Below are 11,745 nucleotides of genomic sequence, written 5' to 3'. Positions count from 1 at the left end.
ACTTATACCAGATGCCAGGAAAGCCTGCAGGCTTCTCAGAAATGAGTCAGTCACTAGGACGACATCTTCCTAGCCATGTGTCTTAGTAATGGAAACCCCACTGGCTTCAATGAAGTCTTTCCACTTGGAGGTCTAAGAGCAGCTCCAGTCCTTTATCTGCTAAACTTTTAAGTGTGCCTCATGGACTTTATATCACTCTGAGTTGGCATAAATGCTAGATTCTGGAAATCAGGGGTGATAGGGAGCTGTAATCAATTGATAGCTGCTGATTTGCTTGTGAACTGCCTCTCGGAGGGCTGACAAAGTGGAGATCCTGTTAGGTGAACACTGAGTGAATGTTCCAAGGTTCATGGCTGTGAATAGGGCAATGAGACTGGATCTTTAAACAAACACCCTGCCGCTTCTAAAACTTAAGTGTCCTTAAAGTTCTATACAAACACCAGAATAGGCTGGGAATATGAACTTTGGAACCAGTAGTCTTGGGTGTGATCCTCCTAGCAAGTTACTGAACTTTAAGCCTTCCCTTCATGTGTCGATACGGATGGACTTAAACCCACTTCACACCAAGTAGCTGTGCAGTTAAATGATTCAAAGTGCCTCACCCAGTGCCCTGGCACTTAGTAGGAACCCAGTAAATGGTCTTCATAATTACCTCATTATCGGTAAACATCTTATTAAGTAATGGGAAGAAAGAATCTGGTAGAAGGGAGGAAGCAGAAGACCGAAGAGGAAAGTGATAAGAGGCCAAGGGCAAAGCTAGTTTAACAACTTTTGGCTGCCAGGGAGCTTACCTTTAACTGCCTCGGGTGCTGAAGCCTGGAACGGAGTCCCCAGAGCATGGCTGCTGACAGGGTCCCAACTTTCCTTCTAGGGGAGTCCGTTCTCCACAATCCAAACAGAAGTGGGTTCCTGGACCTTTAACCTGAACCATGCTCTCAGGTTTGTTCTGGGATGACTTCGGCCATCCCAGAAAGCATTTAGAAATATTTGTAAGTGATACACAGGGAACTGATGTGAAAACATTACAGGAAACAACTCATGCAGTGAATTTAACAGGGTAATTTAATCAAGTGAAAGTTATGAATGGTGAGACTACACCTGCTGTTGGCTTAGAAAAACTGGTGAGAGTGACTCACCTTCTCAGCCTTCAGCCATTCAGAGCCCACCTGATTGTTAAACTTACCAAGCACCAGACTCTACCTTAACACTTACGCTTCTCTTATTTTCCCCTTCTGTATGTGAACTGTCCATGCCCTTTTACCCTGAGAACATTCCTGATCCTTTCTCAAGATCAGGGAGCTGACAGCCCCTAGAAAGACCTAAAAACTAGGCTATTGGGGTAAAGAAGGAAGTACCTAAGATATTTTGAAGACGATTCCTCCAATAATAACAGCCAAAATAGTAAGCTCTCATCGGGGTAAGAGTGGAAGGGGAAGGCAGGGCACCCACCAGGACAGCTGGCACCAAGGTTCTTGACCTGAAACCACGGATGAGTGTCCTCATTCACAGCCCTCTCCCCCTAAATTGTACACAAAAGTGTCTAATTGTGCATTTTTATGGGCAGAGAAATCGTGCTTTCATCAACCACTCAAAAGAACTCAGTAATTCAAGAAAGGTTAAGAACCACCAAGCTGGAAACACCAGCGCCAAGCACGGATGCCGCATCTGTAGCACATACATCACAGACCCACTCCCACTGCTGTCCACCCTCCCCCATCCCCCACCCTAAGCCAAACTGGGATGAAACAGGCTCCAATGCCAGCCCTTCCAGTCACTCCCTGAATAACCAATGGCTTAAAGAAAAAAAAAACTCTTTAATGGAATCTGTGCTCAAATAATATGTTACAACAAAAATATACAGAATGTACACGATACAAAAATATTTAGAAACAAACATTGCAGCTTGTGTTTTGTTTTGTTTCCACCTACTCAAGTCCTGGAGGCGGGGAAGGTCAGTGTTGGGCAGTTTTTTTAAGGCAGAGGAGTATTGGAGCTTTCCAGCCAGCACTGGGAGGAACATGAATGATGCCAGGGAAGGGTTTCCACTGCACCCGGGGATCGGCATTATTTGCAAATGAAATTGGACACTGGGGGAAGAAGATCTGGGCTTGGTGAGCCACAACTCCCCCAATCCTCTGCGCAAGAATGTTTTTCGTGGAAATTGAGAATCCTATTAGCTGTCAAAAGCATCTCATTAGTGAGCTTTTCCTAATTAAAAAAACGAATGATGGATGGTGTCACTGAAATGAAATTTCTCCTGTGAAGGTTTGTTTTCTTTTCCCCAGTTTCTGTGATTCCTCTTCCGTTTAAGGAGGGAGTGAGTCCAGGGCTGCTGTTTGGGGGATCCTCAGCTTTCCATCTCTGGAGCCTGTAAGTGAAAAGCCGACTGGCCTCCACAGCCTGAGGATTCACTCCACCCTCTGATTCCCAGCACCCCGGCCAGGTGGCCATGCTGGATGAGGCGGGTGGGAGGAGGGGGACGTGCTGCTGGCAGGTGCTGGGGGCACAGGAACAGAGAGACCTGTCAGGGGAAAAGCCAGACCCCAAAAGTAGAACCTTTCTTACCAGACAGCTGTCTCCCAGCCCTGGGCTGAAGACCTGGGTTGTGTGACGTGACTACTGTCACCACTGCGAGGTCCTGCTTGGAAGCGATGGTTGGGAGAGGTGGTGGAGGTGGGCATTAAGCACAAAGAAGAACTCCAGGATTGCTTTTGGACAGGGAACAGCTGGGGCTGGCGCCTGAGGCGTAGAGGATGCTAACACATCCCAGACCCCACGGGGCAGACTTAATAGGAGGGGAGACCAGACCTCTACCTCCGGCAGTCATTCTCGGTAACAAGCTTCCATCTGAAGCCCTGAGGGGACCGGGTGCTTCTCTGAGGGCCTTCTAGATTCTTCTGGCTCACAGTCTTCTCACCCCTGGGAGAGCAAGACCCCTCTCCAGGCTGCATCAGACAAAGGCAGAGGTGACTCTCTGCTCCCTCCACCCACATCCCAGAGCTCTCAGGTGCCAGGATCTGGAGGGGGAGCCCTGCCTCCCCAGCAGGGCACCAGCAGCCTCTACCACTCAGGGTTAGCAGCGGCGACAGCCCAGGGCCAAGGCCCCCTTCTCCACCCTCACACAAGTCTTCGCAGCCCCCATTTCAGCTCAGAGTCTCCTCTCCTAAGAAACTAACTCTTCCAGCTGCACCTGTCTCTCAGGAGGGCAGAGGATGGCCGGCAGGGCACAGACTGGCGCAGCTCAGCCAAAGACCCGGGCCCAATCCCCACCCTGGGGCTGGCAGTCCTTAGCACAGTGTTGGTGCAAGTGCAGCATGACCCCGGGAGCCATATGTGGGGACCGGAACAATCTGTCGTTGGGCAAAGCCAGGGAAGGGCTTGGCATAGCCTGGGGGCTAGTGGGGGTGTCCCTGGGTAGGAAGACCCTGACCATTGACGGGTGGTGACAGGGGCCCAAGACCCCCAAATGCCTGGCCTGGCTGACTCTGGACCTTGGTACATTTAGGGGCTCTGAGAGGCATGTGGCTGCCCCATTTCTACACAAACGCAGCTTCCTGGGCTGTCAGTGGCTGGGAGTTCCCAGAGCAACATATGGGGAATAGCATAGTGTGTCAAAGGCCATGGTCCCCACACCCTCCGCTCAGGGTAGGCAGCAGCTCCTGCCTCAGCCTTGTTTTGCCACTTGTGTAATGGGCGGGGGGATGGATTTGATCATCTCTACATTCCCTCCCAGCTCTGAGCCTCCGAGTCTACGGGCTGCTCTCGCCTCTCACACTCACCCAAGCACCCAACCGTTCTCCAAGAGCAGTTTTCCATCTGAATTGGAATTCTTTTCACTGCAGCCTCCTGTGCTCCCAACTCAAAAGGACACGGAGCCTCAACATTCCTGCTCCAGCCTCTCCTGTACCCCCAAAGCTCCTTCCCTCCTGATGGAGACACAACAGAATCTTTTCAGATAGGGAGGCTATTCTAGATGGGGATGACAGCAGCACTTGGCAAAGGTGAGGAAAACCTCAGCATTCTGAGGGTCCCTGGAAGGGCCTGAGGACTCCCTCCACCACAGAACGTCTCCCACTGGTCAGTGATTCTCAGGGAGGTGCCTGGGAGGGACAGGGATGGGAAAGAAGGGGGTGAACTCTGCTAAAAGCAAAGATCTGCAGGAATCCCACCCTGCCACCTCTCAGCACCCTCCTTCCTCTCACGCAGACTCCCCCCCACCCCCCTTTGCCCCTTGCAGGCTTCCTCTGCAGCCTCCAACTGGCCTCACATTGCCTTCCCATCCCACGTGCATCTGCCCCCCCCCCCCCCGACACACACACACAGGAACACTGGCTCTATGAGCAAAGGACAGGCACATTGGGGGGTGAAGGCAGTGGAAGGGGAGGAAATGACCCTGAACATAAGGGCAAGGATGCTGGGGCACTGGTGTGAGATGTCAGCACCCAGGAGAAGCCCACAGTTGATACCCTTCCCTCGAGGGAACTTGGGATGAAGTTTATTCCCTCCTGCTTGGGTTCCTCTCACTTGGTACCCCCAGGGCAAGGGTGGGACCTGGAATTACAGAATCTCCCTCCTCTGCCCACCCCGGGCACTAGAGGCCACACCCTAGCGCCCACCGACAGGCATGGGAGGGCACCTGAGACCCCCAGACCAAAGTTGACATGTCCTCCACCCCCATGCCCCCTTCTACTCCGGAACTCCAGACCCAACGGCTATGGAGGGAACACTTCCTGGCCCACAATCACCTCTGGGCTGGACAAGAGCCTGCCTGGCTACTACAGCCTCAGGCCATCCTTACACGCTTAGGTTCTCTCAGGGTGGCGATGAGAGAGAAGGCACCAGGCCAGTCTGTGACAAGAGAGGAGACCCCTGAACACACGGGACACACCCAGCCCGAGGGACGGCCTCTTTCACCTCACCCCAGACCTTTGCTTGGCCTGGGGTCTTCAGAACAGTCTAGAAAAACTACAGCAGCCACATCCAACTCTTCCAACAGGTGCCTTTCCGAAACATGCCTCCGATGTCTGTTTAGATCTGAACACAAATATTACAGCAGCCCAGCATCTCTTGTCCTCCTGGCCTCACTGAGCTGGTGATGAGAGAAAGGATACGGCTACTCCTTGCCGACACCGCTTCTCCCTCCACAACCAAAGTCCTCCAGGCCCTCAGGGGGGCGGCGGCAGCTTCAAGTCCAGCAGGGGGTAGGCAAAGATGTTCCAGAAGACGGCAAACAGCACGAAGACGGTGTACATGGCCACAAAAATCCACCACAGCGACTGGTCCTGCAGCCTCTGCTCGTAGTTCCTCAGGACCACCACGCCTAGGGTGATGCCCACGGCCACGCCACCCAAGTGCGCCACGAAGCTCGGGTGAGGGCACGGCGGGTAGGCTGAGGGGTGGAACCGCAGCCACACGGCCCGCCCAAACTCCATGCTCACTGCAAGGGAAGGAAGCATGGAGAAGTCACAGGAGGGCCACGGGTGGGGGCTGAGCCAGAGGCCTTGCACTCCATCCGCTCACCCAGCCACCCGCTCAGCCATCCACCCATTAATTCATTCATTACCCGTCGGGCTGAGCACTCTTCGCTCTGTGCACTGGAAATATAATCGTGAAGACAGCAGACAAACCTCTGTTCTCCTAGAGCTTACAGGGCCTGGCGATCAACCAGTATATAATTACATACATAAGATAATATCAGTAAAAGAAATTCTATGGAGAAAAAACAGGTGATTTAAAATCAAGGCCGGGTTTAAGGAGGGGGATTCATTAGTTTGGGGAATCAGGCCAGATCTTCCTAAAGGAGAGACATTTGAATATCAAGAGAAGACCTTAAGAGGAACATTCCAGTCAGAGGAGACAGCTCTGTGCAGAAGCCCCTAAAGGCCTTTGCACCCCTGCGGTCATGAGTCTTGGAGGTTCAGTTTCCCCATCTGTACAAAGTCTCAGCCTCTAGGTACCAGGCTGCACTGCCGGGACATTAATAACAACCTCAATATGTGAGAGCCCTTTACAGTTTATAAAGTGTCTTCATGTACTAGTTCAAAACCCTTAGAGAACCCTTGGAACCAGTGCTTTCATGGTTGGAAGGAAGGGATGAAGGAAGAGAAGGGCAGAGAAGGAATGGAAATAAATCCCAACAAAGTGCTGGGATTTAATCTTAACAGATTCTAAAACGCCCCCATCTCACTGGGTTGGCCAATCCAATGGGGATGTATTCTCTTGAAAGGATAAGTGCTGGGAAATTATTCCATTTCATTACCTACCACCCAAAGGACACAAAGGGTGGGTATTCTTATCCCCATCTGACAAACTGAAAGCCTTTGAGGGGAATTTTGTACTTATTCAGTTACCATTTAATTAACCAGGGCACCTCTCTCCACCCTAATCACCCCAGAGATGCCAGCACCACCAGGGATGTTTATTCCCTGGGGAATTGTCTAGCCTCCTGGCCTGGGCCCTGCAACTCCAAGGACGGCCGATAGATGGCGGAAAAGGAGCAGCGAGGGACACCTTCCTGCCTTTGCTTCGCAGGCCCTGGGGTCCACAAGGAACGTCTGAATGGCACTGGTTCCAGCTCCAAAACTGCATTTTTGTTTTTATGATGCTTGGAGTTGGATTCTTTGAAACAGCAAGACTTATGATTCTGTTCCCTTCCTTGCAAACACACAAACTCAGTCTGAGCAAACAGGAAGCTATGTTCCGTCCTTGCTCCCAGCCCACTGCCCACTACGGACTACGGAGTCCCCAGGGCCTCGGTTTAAAGATCCTGTGATAGTTTAGGTGGCTTGCTCAGAATATTGTATTAATCTGTTGTAGCAGTAAATCAAGTCTATGTTTTATCTAATCATGCTTTTTTTCTACCTCTGCTTCTTTGACAAGAATGTAAACTGGTGTACCTTTTTGGAAATTTACCAATGTACACCAAAACTTGAAAATATGCAAACCCTTTGACCTAGTAATGCCATTTCTTAAATAGTCAGAGTTACTTAGTGTATCAAAAGTGGACTTACTGACTTAGGATGATGTTCCTTATTGGTGTTCTGAAACTGTTATTGGATAATAAGTTTTACTAAAATTATATGCATAGTTTGATCCATTTTTTAAACAAAAATTATATGCAAATCTAAAAAAAAGATTAAGAAGCACACACTCTTTTCTAGAGATAACTGTGTTTACAATCACCTGCTAACATAAACATAATTTTTACTGTCTTATTGAATAAATAATAAAAAGGAATTAACAAGTGACAAAAAAGCACAAATTGGGGACACGTAGAAGAAAAAAATTAATAGCAAAAAAAAAAAAGATTCTGTGAGTTTTAGGGCTGGAATTTCCTCTCTGGGATTAGAGAGCCTCCAACTCCATCCAGGAAACGGAGACCAGAGGGCCCTGAGAGCCAAGGGTACAGGGGACGTAAAAGTGGATTTAAGTGGAGCCCACCCAGGCCCCTCCTCCACCCCATATTTGTTCTGGCTCAGTCTTCCTCTTCCCCTCGGAGCAGGCGGCGGACCCAAGCACAGACAGTCAGGGAGCTCCTGCCCAGCCTGGCTAAAGTGTGGGACATTAAAGACGGCACAGGCTGGCTCTGAATCCTGGCTCTACCACCTCTAGGGGGGTGACCCTGGGCAAGGGAATTCACGCTCTGAGCCTATAAATGAAGCCAGACAATAATCCGCCCTTCACAGCCATGTTCTGGGGACTGACTGAGAGTCTGTGTGTCCCTCTTCTCCCTTCTGTTCAGACTTATCTCTTCTCATCTCAGAACGAGCCTCTTGGCCTCTGGTCTTAACCCCCACACTCAAACATCCTCTTCACACCGCAGCCTCAAGAGTCCCTGCAAACTCTAAACTGTCAGAATCTCCCTTGTTTAAAGGCCTCCAATGGCCTCCCAGCGTGTTCAGGATGAAGCCTAATTTTCCTCTGTGCGTTTCAATCCCACCATGATCTGACTCCAATGACCTCTTCCACCATCACACACAGTCCTGAACCTCATGGGGCAGTTTTGTTACCTGACTTGCAGCCATGATCCTTCACCCACCTGTGTCTTTGTTCCTGCTTCACCCGAAGTGCCCTCTTACACCCTGTCTACCTGGCGCACACCTGCCTGTCTTTCACACTCAAAATGCAGGTAGACTCTGCAGGTAGACTGACTTCTCTGGACTAAGGCCCCCATGGCACCTGTTCACGGAGGTTCGTGGATTAGCTACAGTTTGTGAACCTGCTAAACTGTGAGTTTTAGAGTGTGTGTGTGTGTATGTGTGTGCGCGCGTGTGCACGCACATGTGACTTTTTCTGGAAAGGAATCCTGAATGTCCACCAGGAGATCTCAAAGGACCGCCTCCATGACCCAAAAGGTTAAGAAGTTATTTTTCTCACCAGGAAAAAAATTTTTTCCCATTTCTTTAATTCTGCATCTATATGAGATGATGGATGTTCGCTAAACTGACTGTGCTAATCATCTCGTGATGTATATGAGTCAAGTCACCATGCTGTACACCTGAAACTTATACCGGGCTAGATGTCAATTACATTTCAATAAAGCTGGAAGGAAAAACATTTTTTTCAAATAAAAATACTGAAACCAGAATTTTTTTTTTAAATGAGAAGGAAAAAAAAGCCAAAAAAGGTTATTTTTCTTGATCTGACCATTGAGCTGGACACTAATCCCACGTACACTTTTCTGTTTGCAGATTACACGTCAGTGAAAAGTTGAAGGAAGCTTAGGGGGCAGCACCGTAGGCCAGACCCTCTGAGAACATCCCCACTTTGTTGCACATCGTGGACACGTCTCCCTTTTCTTTTTGACCACAAGTCCCTGAAGGGCAGGGACTATGCCGTCTCTACATCCCCCAGGCCTGGTACAGGGCTCCCCTCCCCCAGCCTGTCCCGTCAGAACTTACTACAGATCAAGGCCACAGCCATCCGCAGAAGCTTGAATTGACACTTCATGCCTGACCAGTTCTGGGGAAAAAGGAGAGAGTTCCATTAGTTCCAGATCAGACCACTCCCCTGCAGAGGTATCCAACCTAGGAAAACCTGACATGTAAAAAAATTATCTCTGGGAATCCCCTGGTGGTCCAGTGGTTAGGACTCTGTGTTTTCACTGCCGAGGACCGGGGTTTGATCCCTGGTTGGGGAAATAATATCCCATGAGCCGTGCAGTGTGGCCAAGAAAAAAATAAAAAAATAAAAAAAATAAAATTCACAAGTGGAAGAAATGCTAAGGTTCAGTTGGAGTAAAATAAAAATAAAAGGGTTTAAAAAAAAATTCACCTCCATTAAATCCTCAATGAGGCGTTCATGGCTTAGTCCCAGATCACACCAGCACGGCTTTGAGATTTTAGGCAATGGTAAGTTTACTGCTGTCATAAAAGCTCTTGAGCTGCATGAACAGAGAAAGAGAATCTAGATCCTGGGAGATGAGAGTCCCTGTTTCCTTGACAAAGAAGGATATCTGACTGTTGCCTCAACTGCTGGGTTCCACTGCTGCAAAGGGACGCAGGACAGCAAAGCAAACCAAGTCAAAGCAGAACCATCAGGATGATAAAAGAACTCAAAATCCTCCATCCCAAGAACGAATGAAGAGAAGACGCAGGGGTCAAGTTCATTGTTGGCAAGTATCAAGTGAGTCAAAGCAAGGAGACAGCATGTTCAGTGTAACCTGTAAGCGGAAGACTCAATGGATGAAAACTTCAGAGAGAGATTTTTTTTTTTAAGCTCAGGATAAGCTTTCATTTCTAATAAGCTGAGCTGTCCAAAGATGGACTGATCCATGGGATGGTGAGTTTCCCATCACGGAGGGGCTCAAACGGGGGCTTCGCCTCAGTCACAGGAGATGCTTGAGAGAATCGGGCACTGGAAACAGGGTGGGCCAGATGGTCTTCAAACAAATCCCTCTTTCCCCTGAGAATCTCTGAACACTCTGAACGTCCAAAGCAGATAATCAGAGTACAATTATTCACCTTACAAAAGGGCTGTTCACTTTACAAAAGACTTCGCCACAGGGCTCCTTTGAGGGGGCACTCCTGCAGCGCTTTCAAAGCTCAATTCCATTTACCCAGAAGCAGAAACGAGCCTGGAATCTCCCTGAACACATCAGTCCTAGGGAAGGAAGCGAGTGGGGACAGTCGGGGCTTCTGTTCCCTCCCACCCACCTCCCCCGCCTCTGCTGCCTGGCCCAGGCCCAGCTCGGGGGCACGTCTCAAACTCCTTTGACATTGGGGGACCCATGCGTGAAACTTGACAGAGGCCCTGAACACTCGCACATACAATAACGACAACGGAAGCTTCGGTGGACGGAGAAGGATGCAGAGAAATCCTGCCACATTCAGCTTCTTGCCCTTCGCCTCCCTCTTCCCCGTTATTCCTCAATGACCTGAATGTCCTTCCTCACAAAGGGTGAGGTGAGTGACGCACGGCCCCTCTTTAGGTGGGAAAGTCTCATCTCCGCTTGCTGACATGTTCTGTGCTAAGGAGCGGATGGCAGGACAACGTTGCCACCTGCTGGCGTCTGCCCACAGGGGACCCTCGCCGGGAGACGGGGGACAAAACAGGAGCTGGTGACCTCCTCCGGACCTGGCAACCTAGTCTGAGCTCGCGCAGCTGGCCAAAGGCGGGTGGCCCCTCGGGAGTCACCTGATGGGCCATCTCCTCCCAGAGGGACACCCTCCAGCCCCTGTGACAGGGAGCTCACCACCTCCTGAAGCAGCCCCGTGAAGGGGCCCCAGTCACTGAAAAGCTCTTCCTGCTATTGTCTGGCCAGGCTTTGCCTCCCCGTGATGTCCACCCCTGGGTCGTCACTCTCCCTTAAAAGTGACACCCGTATTCACAGCAGTGCTATTCACAACAGCCAAAACAGCAGAAGCAAGCCAAGCGTCGACGGATGGATGAATGGAGAAACAGAAAGTGGTGTGTCCATACAGTGGAACATTACTCAGCCTCCAAAAGTACGGAAATTAAGAAGACACATGCTAAGCTTAAAAAATATAGCATAATTGGGAGATTAGGATTGCCATATATACATTACTAATAAGAAAAAGATCAAATTGTATGCTTTAAATATATGCAGTTTATTGTATGTCAATTTTATCTCAATAAAAGTTCTTAAACAAAAAAAAAAAAAAAGAAGACATGCTACAACTTGAATGAACCTTGAAGACATTACGCTACGTGAACTAAGCCCCTCACAAAAGGACAAATAGGGTTTGATTCCACTTACGCGAGGTACGGAGTAGTCAAATTCATAGAAACAGAAAGCAGAATAGGGGTTGCCAGGAGCCAGGCGAGGGAAGAATGGAAGCTGCTAAATGGGTACACAGCTTTTGTTTTGCAAAACTGAAAGAGTTCTGTGGATAGATGGTGAGTCCTATGGATACGGAGCACTTCTAACACCCCTTTTCCTCATAAAAACCCTCTGAATGTTTTAGCAGAAGTCTCTTTCACTGTGTCCTGAGTGATAAGATCGGGCAAAGTAAGTCTAGAATGTATTGGGCTCTCTCTCCTTCAGCTGAGGTCCAGGCCCCTCTGGGCTCTATCTAGGATCTGCCTTAAAAAGCACTGTCTATATTTTTGAGCCACTGGTGGGGTGGCTCAGAATTCCTTTTTTGGAGCTTCCCTGGTGGTAGAGAGGTGAAGAATCCGCCTGCCAATGCAGGGGACACGGGTTTGAGCCCTGGTCCAGGAAGATCCCACATGCCATGGAGCAACTAAGCCCATCGCCACAACTACTAAGCCTGCACTCTAGAG

The 11,745-nt window shown here is 49.6% G+C and overlaps 1 protein-coding gene across 6 annotated transcripts in view; it reads right to left on the bottom strand.

The window, feature by feature from the left end:
* Positions 1 to 1,830: 1,830 nt before the first annotated feature.
* The window catches only part of RHBDL3 (rhomboid like 3), a 48,470-nt gene continuing 38,555 nt past the window's right edge, over positions 1,831 to 11,745 (bottom strand). For 3 of the 6 annotated variants that reach the window (XM_057714999.1, XM_057715000.1, XM_057715004.1), the window contains 2 exons: positions 8,901 to 8,961; positions 4,272 to 5,437 (listed from right to left, as the gene is read on the bottom strand). In XM_057714999.1, coding sequence (XP_057570982.1) covers positions 5,029 to 5,437; positions 8,901 to 8,961 — 470 coding nt within the window. In that variant the 3' untranslated portion in view covers positions 4,272 to 5,028. Of the gene's footprint in view, positions 2,369 to 4,271; positions 5,438 to 8,900; positions 8,962 to 11,745 lie in introns of those variants that run through there. The other 3 variants (XM_057715002.1, XM_057715003.1, XM_057715005.1) reach the window with 2 other exon arrangements.

This window comes from Hippopotamus amphibius, chromosome 17, assembly GCF_030028045.1.
Source record: "Hippopotamus amphibius kiboko isolate mHipAmp2 chromosome 17, mHipAmp2.hap2, whole genome shotgun sequence".
NCBI classification, from domain to species: domain Eukaryota; kingdom Metazoa; phylum Chordata; class Mammalia; order Artiodactyla; family Hippopotamidae; genus Hippopotamus; species Hippopotamus amphibius.
Note: the sequence above shows the minus strand (reverse complement) of the source record. Positions and strands in the feature narration are given on the sequence as shown.